Source organism: Macrobrachium nipponense, chromosome 18 (assembly GCF_015104395.2).
Source record: "Macrobrachium nipponense isolate FS-2020 chromosome 18, ASM1510439v2, whole genome shotgun sequence".
NCBI lineage: Eukaryota > Metazoa > Arthropoda > Malacostraca > Decapoda > Palaemonidae > Macrobrachium > Macrobrachium nipponense.
The window spans coordinates 17,895,482-17,907,924 of record NC_087211.1 but is presented as its reverse complement, the minus strand read 5'-3'; the positions used below and the strand labels follow the sequence as shown (position 1 = coordinate 17,907,924).

General features: G+C 46.2%; 1 protein-coding gene across 1 annotated transcript in view; it reads left to right on the top strand.

Moving 5' to 3' along the window:
• Positions 1–12,443, top strand: part of LOC135196895 (sulfite oxidase-like) — a gene marked incomplete in the record, with an annotated part of 66,373 nt that overhangs the window by 14,158 nt on the left and 39,772 nt on the right. Inside the window, 2 exon segments of the mRNA XM_064223685.1 lie at positions 3,692–3,802; positions 11,036–11,195. Of these exon segments, the coding sequence (XP_064079755.1) occupies positions 3,692–3,802; positions 11,036–11,195 (271 nt within the window).

Sequence of the window (12,443 nt, the reverse complement as noted above, 5' to 3'; positions counted from 1 at the left end):
CTTTTCGCCCCTGTTCGCGTTAACAAAGAGAACCTATTTGGAACAGACACGGAACGTAACGATCCTTAAGAGGTTCGATTCAAGATTTTGCATGTCCGTTGAGAACCTTCTTGATCGAAGATAATAACTGTTAACGTAGTCCTAACATTTATTGAAAACAGTTTTGAGAACCTGCGGAAAGTCTTCTTCATAGATCTCTTCGCAGGTAGAAGACGAACATGCTTCCTATAGACTGCTTCCTTTTCCTCGAACCAAGAGAGGTAGCAATATACGACATCTTTAATTTAAAGAAAGAAGGGGAATAAACTTTAGTCTTTTTTCCCCTAGTTATAAATTCTTAACAGATATTAAGATAAATGGGCGTCAAAGGAAGAGAGATGAATGCCTCATTTTGGCCTTAGAGAGGTTGGATTCACAGAAGTCACGTTCTTCTCACAGCATGTTTCGTAGGCTTTTCCAAGAGTATCTGGATATTCTATCAGAATCTATTATAAATAGACCTGAAAAACCTCTCCACTCTGAGTCTGTCCGCGTGCAGACTGACCAGAAGTGGACATGAATGAGAGGATTTTTCAAGGTAAATGACAATAGTCATGGCTAAGACATAGAATTGCTGCAGATCGTGCTAGATGGAATGAGGAAACTGTCCTCTTCGATACCTCTGTGAACCACATAGCGAGGTTCTTTCTTCACTTTCAGAGAGAAGAATCACCTAGGTATATATCTGCTATCAAAGAACGCAGTAAAAGGCTATAGTACTCTGTCTCTACAAGGGGAATTAGAGATAACAAGAGGATTAAGATCTTCGGGATCTTATACGATACCGCAATACGACAAGAGTAGGATATCATGTACTTCGAATGGGATCTTTTTGTGGCCACAGATTCCGTGTTCTGACAAAATGGAACTGCTCCTCATCAAACTTCTTTGAGAAAGTTTATGAAGGAATTCTTTGTTTCTCTTAGCCCTAAACGACCAAGAAGACAAGTGAATTTTTTGTGCATTGGAATCTCGCATCAGATTCAATGGAGACTTGGCAATGGGTTCTTGCCAGCATAGTATGTCTGGCAAAAGAACTAAAACACCCTCTATTCCTGACGCAACGCTTTCAGATAGAAGTTTCGTTGCCCAGGCAGGGTACTTACTTTTTCATCTACAGAAGAAGAGATGGTTTAATCATTTGCCTACAGTCTTAGGGGTGCGATGAGGGCTCGAAATGCTTCCCAGAAGGTATTCAGAAGGATACAAGAGCTAGAAATCAGGGTTCCGCCCCATTTCAGCTCGGAGTCTCCTTCGACTTCCAGACTCCTTCCCTTCCTTCGGGCAAGGATAGGGAAGATTCTGCAACGAGGAACCTCATCAACATGTAAGAAGAGATCTCGTTAGCAAAGGAAGTATTCACGAAGGATCCTCCTTGGAGGAAGACACTTTTCTCTCGTATTGTTAGATATCCTGTCGTCTACTGGATGTAGCTGACTACAATCACCTCCCCTTGCCAGGGGCCAAAAGCTCAAAGGGGAAGAATTTCTTCCACCCTTCTCCAATCTCCTGATAGACTATGTGGTTGTTCAGGACTCTCAGACAATGTAGCGCCAGCCAGGCGCCAAATGCCAATACAGGCGAAAAACGCCAGAGGCAGACAGTTCCAAGGAACTCTGTCATGGTCGGATACTGAGAAGGAGCGGGCCTCCAACCTGGCGCAAATGCGCCAGAGGCGAACAAATCGGACAGATATAAGAGTGTCCGATGTGGACAGACTAGAGAGACTCTTCCAAGCTCGAAGCTCCAGCAAGTGTGGAGGAGCCAAGCCAGGCGTGATGGCGCCAGCCAGGCTCTAGGAGCCAGCCAGGCTCTAGAAGCCAGCCAGGCGCCATCCAGGTGCCAGGCTCCTTCAAGGCTAGGCTCCAGTCAGGATTGAGGATCCATCCAGGCGCAAGGGCTCCTTCCAGTAAAGAGAAACCTAAAGCTCTGTCATATAAGAGGGCTAGTCCCCATTGATATGATACAGGTAAGGCTCTGCCATGTAAGTGGGTCAGCCCCATTGGCACGATCCGAGAAGGCTCTGTCGTGTAAGCGGGCTAGCCCCCATTTGACATGATCCAGAAGGGTTTGTCAGTCATAGGTCCCTACCCTCGCTGAAACTCTTGAGGCATGCAGACTCAGACAGTAATCATGAAGTCTTCTGCCAAGCTCCAGGCGCAAGGCGCCAGCCAGACGCAAGGCTCCAGCCAGGCGCGAGGCGCTAGCCAGGAGGGAGGAGCCAATCAGGCGCGAGGCGCTAGCCAGGAGGGAGGAGCCAATCAGGCGCCAGTCAGGCGCGAGGCGCCAGCCAGGCGTGAGGCGCCATCCAGGCGCGAGGCTCCAGCCAGGCTCTAGGCACCATTCAGGCGCAAGGCTTCAGCCAGGCGCGAGGCTCCAGGCTTCACCCAGAAGAGATCTATATCAAAGAATGCCCTGGCCTTCTTTGAGACAATGTGATCTCCTAAGCACTTGAACAAGTGCATTGATGATTCCTTCAAACAGCTGAGAATTAAAAGCGCATGAAGTGCGAGCTTTTCCGAATTCTTGTTCTTTTCCTTAACAATATGTCATAAGGACATATTAGCTGTCACATACGGGAGATGAACTCTGTGTTGACTTCCCATATCCGAAGGATGTCAAGATAACCTACGAGAGATCCTTCTCTCTTGGTTGATACGTGTCTGCGGATACATTGCTGGGATAGGGAGCCGATACTGATCCTTAACTGGTGAGTTAAATTTTATTAACGTCGTGTTTTTTTCTTTGGGTTGTTTGAAAGGAGTTTGGGGATAACTCTTTTCTACTTAAGCACTAACCCTTGTGTTAGGATCAGGTGATCGGGATCGGTGTTGTGCTCCTTAATTATGCCACTAAGCATAGGCATATTGTCATGTAAGAGGCTCTGTCGAGTAAATGGATAAGACCCCATCGACAGACCCACAAAAACTCTTAGCCATAGGTCACATCCTCGCTGAGGCTCTTGAGGCGAAGCAGATTCCTAGGCATTAGCCATGGAATCTTCCGCCTGAACAAGTAGGAACCAAGGTTTTATTTATTTATTACCTACAACGTATGTTGTTTACCTGTCTATTCAGTAAATAGTTGTCTCTTACCCACCACCAAGGGTGTCAATCAGCTAAGTATATATCTGCCGGGGAAGTTGCATGTACAAAAATGATATTGTTAGAATACAATAAAGTTTTGTACATACTTACCCGGCAGATATATACGATGAATGGCCCACCCAGCCTCCCCGCAGGAGACAGGTGGAAGAGAAAATCTGGTTCTAGAATGGGAATGGTTCCTATTCCTGCCACCCAGCGGCAGGGGGGTAGATCACCTGACCTACCTGCAGCGTGTGCCGCGAAATTCAAATTTCTGTCGGACGTCGGAGACATAAGCTAGGTATATATCTGCCGGGTAAGTATGTACAAACTTTATTGTATTCTAACAATATCATTTTTAAAATTCTAGAATTCAGATTCATAATAAGTACATATGGCTTGATATGTCTTGTTGTCGTACATTTGCTGCATTTAGTTAAGATAAGAAAATTCTTTAAATAAATTATATGTTGTTATTAAAGACACTAATTATTAATTTTTGTATTTGATAGATGCCATTCATTAACTCATGGCTCTCTGCATAAAACTTGCTTGTTTCTTTGCAGGTGGAGATAAGATCTTAATGGGTGCAGGAGGTTCTGTGGAGCCATTTTGGGCGCTCTATGCAGTTCACAAAAATCCTCATGTATTGAAAATATTTGAGAATTACAGGATAGGTATGTAAGACTTTTATTTTTTTATTGAATTGCATTATCTATATTCTTCCATCATCATCTTTGATGGATGTTGAGGAAAAAGATTATTTATATTTCATGAGAAAATATTTTACATTTTGTTCATGAAACTTACCTGTCAGATATATATATAGCTGTATTTTCTGACGTCCGACAGAATTTCAAAACTCGCGGCACACGTAGTGGGCGGCCAGGTGGTAGTACCCATTCCCGCCGCTGGGAGGCGGATATCAGGAACCATTCCCATTTTCTGTTCATATTTTTTCTGTCTGTCGCCGTTGCTGGAAACAACTGTTTGCAGTACCTCCGTCTAGGATTTTTGATTTATCTCGCTTTAAATTATCTGGATTGACTTTTGGTATCGACTTCTGGATTGTTGGATTGGCACGCGTAATAGTGGATTGGTTTTTGATTTTGGATTGGCTTTTCTGTGTACATGATGTCGGGATCAAGTACTGGGAGTTTCAGAGTGTGTGTGAGGAGTGAATGTAAGGTGAGGCTTCTTAAACCTTCAGTTGATCCTCACACAGTTTGTATGGAATGCAGGGGGCATGTTTGCTTGGTTGATGATCGGTGCAATGAATGCAAGGATTTGTCAGATGATAAATGGAAGATGTATGAGACCTATCGACGTAAATTGGAGCGCGATAGAGTCAGGAGGTCTTCCTCCAAGAGCAGTTCTACAACAGGTAAGGAATGTAACATTTCTCCTCCTCTAACACCGGTAGATTTTGTTCAACCTAATCCTGTTGTTTTTTTTTGTTGCTCGGGCCCTAATGCTGTGTCTGGAGAAGGTAACCCAACCCTTTCTCTGATTCTTTGAGTCTATTCGCGCTCTTGAATCGAAAGTGTTGGCCTTAGAAACTGGCCCTGTGAAAGTTTGTGATAGTGCCCCTAGTGTTGTGGAGGGGGCGTCAGATCGGCCCCATAATGCCTCTAGGGCCTAGACCTCTATCGGACTCCCAGGACTCAGGGAGTGTATGTCGAAAAGCCGCAAGAGGGTTACGGGGCTCCCCACCGATCTGGCGTCCCTTCGGCAGGCCTTGTTGCTAAGTCTCCAGGCTGCCAGGAGCGCGCACGAGCGCGCGTCCTGAAGGATTGCTTTTCGTCCTCTGAAGCGTCCTCCCCGCGCAAGGGGTGGAGCGCTCGGAGAGACTTGCGTCCGTTGAAAAGGACTTTTCGTTTTGAGGACGCTTCCCGTCCTATGTCGCCACTTTCGTCAGAGGACGCGTTATGACGCTTTTTCCTCCTCAGAAGAGAGGTAGAGTCTCAACCGACGAGGACGTTGGTTTCCGCGCACAGGCATGTTCACCTGAGATGCAGGTAGCTGTACCTGCTAGAAGGAAGGAGGCGTCCCCTCGCCCCTCGCCTTCTCGCAGGGTCAGTCCCTGCCCCTTCTTCTGCTCCTTCGTCACCTACGAAGGATATCCTTGTGTCCCTTCAGGACCAGATTACGTCTCTCATGGCTCAAAGGGACTCGCCCAGCAGCAGTCGAGCCTAAGCGGAGAAAGGACGTTAGGCTGCCCATCAAGAGGACGAAGCAGTCTCATTCTCTTTCGTTTCGTTCGTCTCTCTCTCCACCTCCGATCGTCACCGTTCTCGTGCTCCGAGTAGATCTTTCGCTCACGCTGTGGAGGACGCTCGGCAGGACGCCTCGTCGTTTGAAGAGAACGCTGGGCGCTCTTCGGCAGGGCACTTTTGAGGACGTGGCGGGGACGCTCCCGTTCGAAAGCAGGACGCTTTGGCGCTCTCGGCAGGACGCTTTTGAAGGACGCTCGGCAGGACTGCTCGCCGTCAAAGCAGGACGCCTTCAAAGCAGGACGCTTTCGGACGAGGCAGGACACTTTTTGAGGACGCTCAGCAGGACGCTTGCTTGGCTAAGCAGGACACTTTTGGCGCCTCTCGTCAGGAAGCTCGCGCTTCCTCTCGTAGGGACGTGTCTGGTAAGACAGTTCCCGTTGCTTCAAAGGACGCGCTACGTTCGCAGGATGTCCGTCCTTCTAAGGATCGTCGTAAGGGCGATTCCGTACCTGAAGCGGGGACTTCATCAACGGAAGTCTTTGTTCAGGCCTGAGACTGCTGGACGTACGCCCTCTCCGGAGGTGACGTTCTCCAGTTCCTCTTAGGGAGGAAGGGGAACTTAGTAGTCCAGGGAGTTCAGTCGAAGAAGAACCTCCTGTAGCTTCAGCTGTCTCGGACTATAAGGTTCTTGTGCGGCTGTTACGTTCTTCCTTCGGGGATAAGTTTCAGACCGGCAGCCCCTAGGTCTCCTCCCTCTCAACTTTCGTCTTCTAAGTCTGTTAAGACCCCTGAGTTCGTCGAAATGAAGACGTCGCTTTCGACCAAGAGGGCTTTCAAGAAGCTACAAGATTTTATGTCTCGAAGGAAGGACCAGGGCAAAGACCACTTTGCGCCCTTCCTCCCTCTAGACTCTCCGGGAAAGGAGGAATTTGGTATGAAACTAAGGAGGACGTGGAAGTAAAGGTTCCTTCGTCCGCTCTTGGGGACTTCTCCAGTTTAGTGGACGCTCAGAGGAGGTCCCTCTTATCGTCTGCTAAGGTGTCCTGGACTCCTGTGGAGACGGACCACCACTTGAAGGGACTGCTGCGCACTTTGAGTGTCTTTAATTTCTTAGACTGGTGCTGGGAGTTTTGGACCTTCAGTCTAGAAGTCCTGATTCTCTCAGTCTGGGGGAGCTGTCCAGCGTGTTGTCGTGTAGGACAAGGCCGTCAGGGATGGGTTCGGAAGAGCTAGTTTCTCATTTTGGAACTGGCTTTCCTAAAGAAAAGAGCTCTTTTATGTAATTTTACCGCGAAGTCGGTTTCTCCTGCTCAGAAAGCGGAATTGCTCTTTGCGCCTCTTTCGGACCATCTCTTCCCCCAGGCTATGGTAAAGGATCTTGCAACGAGTTTTTGCAGGAGAAGAAGGCGACCCAGGACCTCTTGGTACAGTCTTCAAAACGCCCAGCAGTTCCTTCCACATCTTCATTCGGTAAAACCCCCGAAGAAAGTCAAACCCTTTCGCGGGGGGGGGGGGGGGGGGGGGGGGGGGGCACCCCCTTCGAGAGCAGCTCCTCGAGAGGTTTTTCGAGAGGAAGAGCTTCATTTAAACCGAAATCCACCAAATGAAGATCTTGTCCTTCAGACGCCAGTCGGGCCAGCCTGAAGTTCTTTGCTGGAGGCATGGAGGCAGAGAGGGGCGGATCCTTGGACTCTCAAGATCGTAGAGCAGGGGTACAAGATCCCCTTTTTACATCCTCCTCCTTTAACATCAACTCCAGAGACTCTCTCCGTCTTATCAGGGACGAAGAAGAAAATATCCTTTTCGATCTTTTAGACCGAGGGTCGAAAAAAGAGCGGTGGAGGCAAGTCTTGGACCTGGGGTCACCCGGGCTTCTACAACAGGATTTTCCTGGTACCGAAGCAGTCGTAGGGTTGGCGCCCAGTCCTGGATGTGAGCAGGCTCAATCTTTTTGTGGAGAAGATCAAGTTCAAAATGGAGACGCCTCAGTCAGTGCTAGGAGCCTTGAGACCTGGCGACTGGATGGTGTCTCTGGACCTGCAGGACGCGTACTTTCACGTCCCCGTCCACCCTCTTTCAAGGAAGTACCTGAGATTCGTCTTAGACAACAGGGTTTGGCAATTCAGAGCCCTTTGTTTCGGTCTCAGCACGGCCCCCGATGGTTTTTACAATGATAATGAGGAATGTAGCGAAGTGGCTCCATTCTTCAGGGATCAGGATATCCCTCTACCTCGACGATTGGCTGATCAGAGCGTCGTCGAGACGAAAATGTCTGAAGGACCTTCAGTTGAACGTTAGCCCTAGCAAAATCTCTGTGGGTCTTTTGGTCAACTCCGAAAAAGTTGCATCTGACCCCGACACAGTCCATCGTGTATGGGGATTCAGATGGATTCAGTGGCTTTGTTTTCGGGCGTTTCCATCCCAGGAACGTCAGCGGCTGGGTTTAGAGAAAGTCGCAGCCTTCCTAGGGAGAGAAGCTTGTTCGGCGAGGGAGTGGATGAGTCTGCTGGGCACCATTTCCTCGCTGGAAAAGTTTGTCTCGCTGGGAAGACTGCACCTCAGGCCTCTTCAATTTTTCCTTGCGGAAGAATGGAAGTCGAAGGAGGACCTGAATGCGATCCTAAGGATCTCAACAAAGTAAAAGACCACTTTAGATGGTGGCTCGACCCTCAGAAGTTGCGAGAGGGCTTCTCCCTAAATCTTCTGAGCCCCGACCTAGTGTTGTTCTCAGATGCTTCCATTTCCGGTTGGGGAGCAACACTAGGGGGGGAGGAAGTGTCAGGCTCCACGAGAGGGAACAGGTAGCCTGGCACATCAATGTAAAGGAACTGGCAGCGATATTCCTGTCGCTGCAGTTCTTCGAAGACAAACTGTCAGGCAAGGTCGTTCAAGTCAACTCAGACAGTACCACAGCCCTTGCATATCTAAAGAATCAGGGAGGAACTCACTCCAGATCCCTTTTTCTCCCTTGCGAGGGAAGTTCTGCTATGGGCAGACGCAAGGCACATCAAGATCCTGACGAGATTCGTGGCAGGGGTTCAGAATGTCAGGGCGGACCTTCTCAGTCGACGAAATCAGATTCTGCCAACAGAATGGACCTTGCACCAGGAAGTCTGTCAACAATTATGGAGATTGTGGGGACGTCCTCTAGTCGACCTGTTTGCTACGTCGAGGACGAAGAGGCTTTCTCTGTATTGCTCCCCGGTTCTGGATCCAGGGGGCAATTGCGCGGTGGACGCGTTTGCTCTGGAACTGGACAGACCTGGATCTTTACGCCTTTCCCCCATTCAAGATTCATGGGGAGGTCATGAGGAAGTTCGCAGCTTCAGAAGGGACAAGGTTGACTCTGATTGCCCCGATGTGGCCAGCAAGAGAGTGGGGTTCACAGAGGTCATGACTTTCCTTGTGGACTTCCCAAGAACGTTGCCCTGGAGGAGAGATCTACTCAGACAGCCGCACTTCAAAAGGTATCACCAAAACCTCTCCGCTCTGGCTCTGACTGCGTTCAGACTATCGAAAAGTTGGCCAGAGCGAGAGGCTTTTCAAAGGCAGCTGCGAGAGCAATCGCTAATGCTCGAAGAGCCTCTCAAGAGCTGTCCTACCAGTCTAAGTGGGCCCTCCTTCAGGGCATGGTGCAAAAGGAAGGAATTTCCTCTTCCACGACCTCTGTGAACCAGATAGCAGATTTCTTACTCTATTTAAGAAATGTGCAGAAATTGGCAGTTCCTACAATTAAAGGTTATAGGAGTATGTTGTCTGCCGTTTTTCGCCACAGAGGACTGGACCTCTCCGACATAAGGATCTACACGATCTCTTAAGGTCGTTCGAAACCTCCAAGATTCCACAGGCAAGACCACCCTCATGGAATCTCGATGTGGTTTTTGAAACATCTAATGCTAAGTCCCTTTGAGCCTCTCCATGAAGCTTCTCTAAGGGACTTGACGAAGAAAGCGCTTTTCCTAGCTTCTCTGGCGACGGCGAAGAGAGTTAGTGAAATCCAAGCGTTCAGTAGCCTAGTGGGCTTCAAGGGGGCGGGGGACAAGCTGTCTGCTCGTTGAGCCCGTCTTTCTTGGCAAAAAACGAGAACCCGTCTAATCCTTGGCGAGGAGCTTTGAAATCAAAGGTATGTCGGGTCTCGTGGGTCAAGAACCAGAGAGAGCCCTGTGCCCTGTCAGGGCTCTCAAGTTCTATGTTAATAGAACTAAAGAGATAAGAGGTCCCTCAGGTAATCTCTGGTGCTCGGTGAAGAGACCAGATTTGCCGTTGTCGAAGAATGCTGTGGCTTTCTTCTTGAGGGATGTCATTAAAGAGGCTCATTCATCTTGCCAGAAGACTGATTTGAGCCTCTTTAAAGTGAAAGCTCACGAAGTCAGAGCCGTAGCTACTTCTCTTGCCTTCCAAAGGAATATGTCTATCAAAGATATCCTTGATAGCACCTTTTGGAGGAGCAATTCCGTATTCGCCTCACATTACCTCCGGGATGTGAGAACGATTTACGAGAACTGTAGTTCTTTGGGGCCTACATTTCGGCAGACACAGTTTGGGGGCTGAAGGTAGCTCTCTCCCTATCCCTTAGCTTAGTTTAGGTTAGTTTTTTATTGTGTTTTTGGTTGATGGTGAGATCTTCTGTGGAAATCTCCCATTCTTTAGTTTAACTGTCAGGGGTTTTTTGGTTAGTTGGTCAGGTGGTGGTCGGTTGCTGTGTTACTGCCATATGTTTGGCTAGATGGTCTTGTCACATTGAGGTCACGTCCCCGTTGACAGAGCATCCAGAGTGCACCAGCACTACAGGTCCACACCTGGCTGGCAACTCTGATAAAAGCAGAAGCAGGCTTAAGTGACAGTAATCACAGAGTCTACTTTGCTATCAGGTAAGGAACCAAGAAGTAAATCTTTTACTTAATTTAAGTTTCCTAAAAATCCTATTCTGTCTCTACCCACCATCCGAAGGTGGGATTCAGCTATATATATATCTGACAGGTAAGTTTCATGAACAAAATGTTATTGTTATAATACAATTAAGTTTGTTCATACTTACCTGGCAGATATATATAATTAGAGTGCCCACCCTCCTCCCCTCAGGAGACAAGGGTCATGAATAAAATATGAACAGAAAATGGGAATGGTTCCTGATATCCGCCTCCCAGCGGCGGGAATGGGTACTACCACCTGGCCGCCCACTACGTGTGCCGCGAGTTTTGAAATTCTGTCGGACGTCAGAAAATACAGCTATATATATATCTGCCAGGTAAGTATGAACAAACTTAATTGTATTATAACAATAACATATTTCTGAAAATGCATTGATTAAACTTGGAGGCTAATTCTAGTGACATTTTTGCTTATTGTAGCAGCAGTAGTATATATCTGACATTTCTGCCACTGTGTAAGGTTAGGTTAGATCAAGTCAATTGGAGCCAATAGAACTGGACTCTAATGACATTGAATTAAATTTTAAAAGTTATTTTTATTTCATCTTGTATATTTAGCCTGTACAGTGTTGTAACTTTTAAATGGCTTCTTTTTCTTTCCAATGACTTTTGTCAAGCACCCATTTATGAGTGACTCAGGCATCAGCTGATCTTGTTTTGGTAAAGACAGTTAAAATTTCAGTGACTTGACTTCACTTTCAGGTCTGCTATTAACGTGATGTATTACGTAATGGATCTGTAAATTTCACCTGAAATACTACAGGAAATTTAGCAGCCCAGGACGTTGGAGCCATGGTCAAAGATATGAGTGATCCGTATGGCAACGAACCAAGGAGACATGTTACCCTAAAACCAGCATCTCAGAAACCTTTCAATGCAGAGACACCGCTGGCCTTCCTTGCTGAAAACCTCATAACACCAAAGTAAGATTTTATTTTTGTTAGTTGGAAATAACTATCTATATTTTGTAATTTGTCACTATATTTTGTAATTTGTCACCAGGATTGTGGATTTTATGGAGGGGTATCATGAGTTTGTATAAGAAGTACTGTACGCAAATACATGGTACAAAAGTTGGTGGGTGAAAAATGATTGAATGTCAAACTGTGAAAATATAAAGGAAGAGTGTTGAGAAATCAAGAAAATCTGACTATTCTTGAAGTGCAGAATAAAAAGCACCTTATCTGTAGACTACTAAACTACATAATTATGCAATGGTAATAACCTAATAGTACTGCATTAAAGAAACAACACTAAGTTCATTAAAAACTGACATCTCTCTAAATGAAAATAGGAAGCTCAGTAGCCAAAAAGATCATTCATCGCTGCTGTTTCCTACATCAAAATCCCATCTAGAAAAGCCACAAAATAAAAATACATTACAATAAAGGAAGCCAACACAAGAAACTTATGGAAATTATTTTATTAGCTTTTGGAAGAGAACTTTCCCTTCTCTTCCGAAAGCTAATAGAATAATTTCGATCACTAAAAAATTTTTGTGTGGCTTCCCTTAATGTGATGAAAAACACAAGAATGGTGTTTATTGTCTTTATTATAAAAATACCTTCATAACAAATTCCAGGTAAACAAACAAAACCCAATTGAAAAATAAATAGTTTATCTTCCTCAGAACCAAAATCTGAACATTTTCACAAAATAAAATGGGGTTTTCATAAGTTGGCATATATCTGTACAGCACCTCCATATATGCCAGTTTGTTTCATCAAGAGACAAAGGTTCCACAGCACATGTTCACACGACCCATAAAGTGCCTTGATTGTCAGTCACTCTTTTGCTTTCCATGATTTAGCCATACTATTTGTGGTTTGTGTCCTGACAGCCATTTTCATAATTTTATCCATTGTTCCATCATTAATTCTTAGGTATGGTGTTACTTTACAGCATAAATACTGAATGTAGGGGTTTATAAGCCAATATTTTTTTGTAAGGTAAAAATGTCAAGAAATGTCATGGTGCATTTTAAAAGTTAAGGTCAAGTTCATATTTGTTCATATACGAAACAAACCTTTGGTCTTAACATTAGGATACATATATGCCAGTACCAGCGGGAAATCCGGTAGAATTCATAAAAAAAAACTTGTGTGATTCAGGGACTATTGGCATCTGTACCTGGTCACAGGGTATTGGTAGCTCCCACAATGCCCTGGGCA